Source organism: Cherax quadricarinatus, chromosome 53, assembly GCF_038502225.1.
Source record: "Cherax quadricarinatus isolate ZL_2023a chromosome 53, ASM3850222v1, whole genome shotgun sequence".
Taxonomy (NCBI): domain Eukaryota; kingdom Metazoa; phylum Arthropoda; class Malacostraca; order Decapoda; family Parastacidae; genus Cherax; species Cherax quadricarinatus.
Genome location: NC_091344.1, coordinates 15,015,614 through 15,021,613, shown reverse-complemented (window position 1 = coordinate 15,021,613; position 6,000 = coordinate 15,015,614). Strand labels below are relative to the sequence as shown.

Here is a 6,000-nt window from a genome sequence, read left to right as displayed (position 1 = left end):
AAAATATAAAAATCATATTAATGTCATCATCACATCTAATAAGGATTATAGGCATATTCTGACCCCCATCAATGTAACTGAAAAACCCTAAGGAAAATCAGGTCTTCAGGCCCCTGAACCTTCAAGCTGCCTGTAGCCAAGTCATTCACTTGAAGCTCACCACTGACATTATCAGCAGTCAGTACAGGATTTTAGCAACCTGTATTGTAATTATCAGTACAGTGGTACCTTGACTTACGAGTGCCCCACCTTATGAGTTGTCTGAGTTACAAGCCATCGCTTGGTTGATTTTTTGCTTTGAGTTGCGAGCCAAAATCCGAATTATGAGCGAACTTCAGATATGCAACCACTAGTTGGCAGCGTATCTTAAGTCAAATCCAACTCTGTACCCAGAAGAATGTCAAATACTTCGTCCCATCTCACATGCTCTTCCAAGACATTACTGGAAGGATAATACTCCCACACTAATCCCAGATTGAAATGAGGCACCTCATCCCTTGTTTGGTTCTCATATAAATCTGGGGAAGAGGTAACCTCCATTTCAACATTCAAGAGTTTTTCCAGAAACATTATGGAAGGCCTCTGATATTTACCTGCCTCACGGAGGTTCCCTCAGTGGCTGGAGTAGTGATGGTGGTGGGTGGAGTAGTGATGGTGGTGGGTGTAGTGATAGTGGTGGGTGGAGCAGTGATGGTGGTAGGTGAAGTAGTGATGGTGGTGGATGGAGTAGTGATAATGGTGGGTGGAGTAGATATGGTGGTGGGTGGAGTAGCAATAGTAGTGAGTGGAGTAGCAAGGGTGGTGGGTGGAGAAATGGTGGTGGGTAGAGTAGTGAAGGTGGTGGGTAGAGTAATGAAGAGTGTAGCAAGTAAGTTAAGCAATTATACCTATCTCCTCTGCCTATCTTTTCCACCCTCCACTTCCACCAGCACCTTCCGTTAGTGCAAATCATCTGATCTCCAAGGTAAATACACTTTATAAAACTAGTTTATTTCCTTACATTCTCTTTTATTATGTTTTATACAATATTTATAAATACATTTTTCTTATTTAAAAACCTATACCAAAAAAATTGGGGTGGTTTTTGGAGGACTGGAACGGATTAATGGCATTTCAATTAACTTCAATGAGGAAAACTGATTTGATATAGGAGCAAGTTGAGTTACAAGCTCGGTCATGGAACAAATTAAACTTGTAAGTCAAGGTGCCACTGTACCTATTCTTAATTGCATATTTACAGCTATAGGAGCAAATCTATACTTATGGGGTTCAATCTTCAATAATTATTTCATCATATTTACTGTCAACTGCCCTGGGAGGTACAGTGGAACCCCGGTTTTCATCCGGTCCGAATGTCGTATAATTCGGATTTTGACCACTCTTTTCGGCAAATTTTTAACATGGGTTTCGTACATCCATTCAGAAATTGTATCAGATGCGTTCGCCTGCCAGGATGCTGCTGCTCACAGTCTGCCTCTGTCACTTGTTCAGTAAGCAATACTCCACGCGTTCATTCAAAACATTGGTGGTAGAGGGTGGTAGTGATGGTGGTAGTGATGGTGGTAGAGGGTGGTAGTGATGGCAAACAACTGAAGATGTTGAGAAGTTATTGTTGGTGTGGATCAAGTGGGAGAAGTGTTGTGAAGGTGATAATTTGTGAAAAAGCAAGGCAGCTGCATGTGGATCTTGTAAAGAATATGCCAACAACTGTTCAAACATAGATCTATGTTTACATGCATAGTGCTCCGAATGTAGATCTACGTTTTTTTACGTGCTTTCAAATGGAGAAAATAAAGGTTGGAGCGCTATGCACATAAATGTAGATCTACGTCTGGGCAGTTTAAGGGTTAATAAAGGTAAAAGTGATTTAAATTTTCATTTATCCATTAAAATTAGTGCTTTATATATATTTCTCACTGTTTTCTGTGTGTAAAACTATATTCTCTATAAAATGTATTTTTTGTTAATATTCTTGGGTGTCTGGAATGGATTAATGGGATTTACAGTGGTTCCTCAATAATCGTCCATAATCCGTTCCTGGAAGTGGGACTGTTATCGAAATGGACGATTTTCGAATCAATTTTCCCCATAGAAAATAATGTAAATCCAATTAATTTGTTCCAGACAACAATGTTTTTTTTACCTAAAAGATAGATTTACATGCACAAAAGAATGAACTTTCAACATGACAGTTACCTTTATTGAAGGCTGTTGTTGATGAATGGAAGACATGGAGGAGGAGAGAGGGAAGAGAGGTTATTTGGAAGGGGAATCCCCCTCCATAGGGGTAGATGATGAGTGGAACGGTCTGCCTAGTAGGGTGATCGAAGCTAAAACATTGGGTAGTTTCAAATTTAGGTTGGATAAATACACGAGTGAGAGGGGTTGGATTTGAGTCGGACTTGCACCTGAGCTTATTGCTTGGGTAGCATTTGTTCTGTTAGTGGGTTGGATTTGTGAAGGACCAGCCTAGTATGGGCCAGCAGGCCTGTTCCAGTGTTCCTACTTTCTTAAGTTTTTATTTAACATCACACTTACCAGTAGGGTGATCGAGGCTAGGACCTTGGGTAGCTTTAAGAAGAGATTGGACAAATGTATGAGCTGGAGGAGCTGAGTTTGATTTGTGCCACTGGGTACGGGAATAAATTCTTGGGTAGCTTTGGGTAGAGGTCATTTTGATAAGGACCTGCCTTGTATGGGCCATTATTATTATTATTATAATCAAAAAGAAGCGCTAAGCCACAAGGGCTATACAGCTTGTATGGGCCAGTAGACCTGCAGTGTTCTTCCATTGTTATGTTCTTATTGGCTATTTGTTTGTGTGAGGGAGGGATGGCAAGTTTATTGTTGGAGAATATGACACTAATATCAACTCTATGGCTTATTTATCTATCACAATTCAACTAATATGACATAATAAACAATATAAATAACATAGAAACATGGAATATACTCTAGAATGAATAAAATAAGTCATTACGTATGTCACGAGAGGTGTTGTGTTGTGTTGTTGTTGGGTATATAAGGGCCACTGAGTGTAAGCCGTCCATAATGATGGTGAAGCAGCAGTTGAGGCGGTGGTGGTTTTTGTGGCCCTATATAACTCCAACAACATTGGAGGAGTTGGTAGAATCGCTGAATCACTAAAGAAGGAACCCTCTACCACCATCACTACGACCTTCTACCACTATTACAACTGTTACCACCATCACTACTACCTTTGTAGATGAGTGGTTCAAAGAACCGACATGTTGTTAAATTAGACACATGTGCAACTCTTGGGTATCTTTACTGAGGAAACGTTTCGCCACAGAGTGGCTTCATCAGTCCATACATAGGAGAAACGAAGAACAGGAGGAGAATGAGGTAATCAGTCCCTCAACCTTGAGTCGATGTGGTCAGTCCATCAATCTTGAATAGAATACGGCATATAAGCGGAGAAGCAGCTTATAAACCGTATGGCAGGAGAGGTGCAGCAGTCATAGGTGGTGTCACATTTGTCCAATGTGGAAGTAGGTCGTGCCCAAGGGTTAGGCAAGCGAAGAATTCCTGAGTATTAAGATACCAAGAAGTTGCAGTGTCTGACAGGTTTGTAGATGAGTGGTTCGCTACTCTGCGGCGAAACGTTTCCTCAATAAAGATACCCAAGAGTTGAACATGTGTCTAATTTAACATCAATACTACCTTCTACCACCATAGAAAGCTTCTAGTGCTAGCCCTTTGGTAAAGAATGTGAGAAACACATAATTTATGAAAAAGTTTGTAGAAAAATACAAAGATGGTGGTGGTAGAGTGGAAGCAGTTGTGATAGTGGTTGATGAACATAAAGGAGGATCACTGCAGCAGGCCTGTTGGCCCATGCTCGGCAGGTCCTTTACAATTCATCACACTAACGAAACATTTTCCCAACCCAGTCCTCAATGCTACCCAAGAAATAAGTTCTGATAACTCTATCCACTCATTTGCAAGTCCCAAATGAATGGATAGAATCTACAATGAAGGACGATCAGAGTAATGCAAGCAGAGTAAGCACGGCAGGATGTAGAAGCTGCTGAAAATAAAGTTAAGTGTTTCTGATAAATTGGGCATTCTATCAAATTTATCAAATGTTTGATCTTGAAAACTTCACGATGGGAAAGTAATTAACTGTGTCCAGAGTACAGTGGGGGTGGGGTGTGTGTTGTCATCCAGCAACCTCACACATACATCTTACTAAGCTGGTCATCAAATACACAAAATACTGTATGCTGAATCATCAGTACAGCCTGTCAATATTCAATATCACACAAGGCACTTGTCCATTATATGGACATGAAGCAGCTTGGCATGAAATGATGTTACAAGAAAACTATTTACACAACCATTAATGGTCGAAAGTCTAACTGTACTATGATTGTACTAGGTCAATCACATCACCAAAGGGCTTGCAAATCGTCAAAACAGGAAAAAATCAGAAACGTAGCTGTCTGCTGAAAATTGGAAAGTCCTGAGTTGCAGAATACACAGAGGAGCCACTATCATGATCTCAACAATGGCTAAGAACCCAGCAAAAATGACTTTTTTTGTTTTTGTTTAGTGAAAGTGTAAAAGTCAAGGGGATACAGTTAATCAGAAGTATGGATCACGTGCTGTTCAGTCAGAGATTACAAAAAAAGATATAGTGAGCACAAAAGCAATACGTATAGACAATAGCAAAAATGGCGTAAAATTCTGCCGTGAAAACACTAGTCAAGCTTAGCAGTGGCCTCTGAAAAACAGAATCCAGGTATATATTATTATTATTATAATCAAAAAGAAGCGCTAAGCCACAAGGGCTATACAGCAATCCAGGTATATAGAATGGTATCTCACCCCTTGCAGCCATCAATTTACGCAGAAGTGGTCAGATGTGAGAATCACTGAAAACACTAATTTTAAAAACTACTGAAATGTGGTCCTAGATTTGCTAGTTTAAATGAGGTCTACACTGATAATTTTATTAAATTTTCTGTCATTTAATAAGAATAAAAAAAAAATTGGTACAGATCATCAACAGTGGTTGGTGACCTGACAAGTCTGGCCATACATCACAGTGAAGGCAAATATTCATCTCTAAATCTTGCTGAAAATATAAATTAATTTAAAAATGTAAACTGAAAAGTTTTCTTACCAGGAATTTATAAAAAATCAAAACTGATACAAGTCAGAATTTAAATTTTAAAATTTCAACTTTAGAAAACTGAGAGTTGTATTATTGTTATTAGATTCACAATAAAGCACTAAACCTGAATGGGTTGCATTGTTTTACTAGAACTATTTCTTAAAATTAATCTAGCCTTAAATTCACTAACCCTAACAACTTACAGAAGCAGCAACATGCTTTACTTAATATGCAACACAATATATTATCTGATTTAAAACTTTCACACTTTATACAACTTCTGTTTCCTTGCATACCTGCAAACGTTTTTTTGGTTTTCTGTGAGTTTGTTAAAATAAATCTCAAATATTAGTGCAAGACTTTAATGTGATACACACATCATAATTAGGGAGGTTGAGAGTAGCAGTCTCCAGATGAGAGTTGGCACACTGCAGCTGATTATCATACATTAAGAGGTTGGTGATCTTCATTATTGGTCCATTCATGCGATACTGTTGAGTCAGATTTGACGTTGCTCCTTGAGAGTCTAAGCGCTTAAATAGAGACTCAGACATTCCCAAATTCCTGAGAGTATAAAAAATAGTTAAATTACTGAGTATATTAAATAAATTGTCACAGTTTCAAAAAATATTACTCTCCATCTATAATTGTTATGCCTCTTTCCTTATGAGGCACTGACAAAAAAAGCCATTTGATTTAGGTACATCTTTCTTTTCCTGTTATATTCCCATTATGTACTCAAAGATCTTCTCAAATGCTTCTTTTTCCATTTAAAGAAGGTGGTTATCTTTTCATTACTGTGTAACCACCACTTGTGATGTTAGTCATTCACTGCCATCTCATCTCCGAATCACAGATAA

General features: G+C 38.5%; 1 protein-coding gene across 3 annotated transcripts in view; it reads right to left on the bottom strand.

Annotated features, from left to right (window-relative positions):
• Dna2 (DNA replication helicase/nuclease 2) overlaps positions 1-6,000 on the bottom strand; it is a 170,116-nt gene that overhangs the window by 16,066 nt on the left and 148,050 nt on the right. For all 3 annotated transcript variants that reach the window (XM_070096355.1, XM_070096356.1, XM_070096358.1), the window contains one exon: positions 5,518-5,704. In XM_070096355.1, the coding sequence (XP_069952456.1) occupies positions 5,518-5,704 (187 nt within the window). The remainder of the gene's footprint in view (positions 1-5,517; positions 5,705-6,000) is intronic.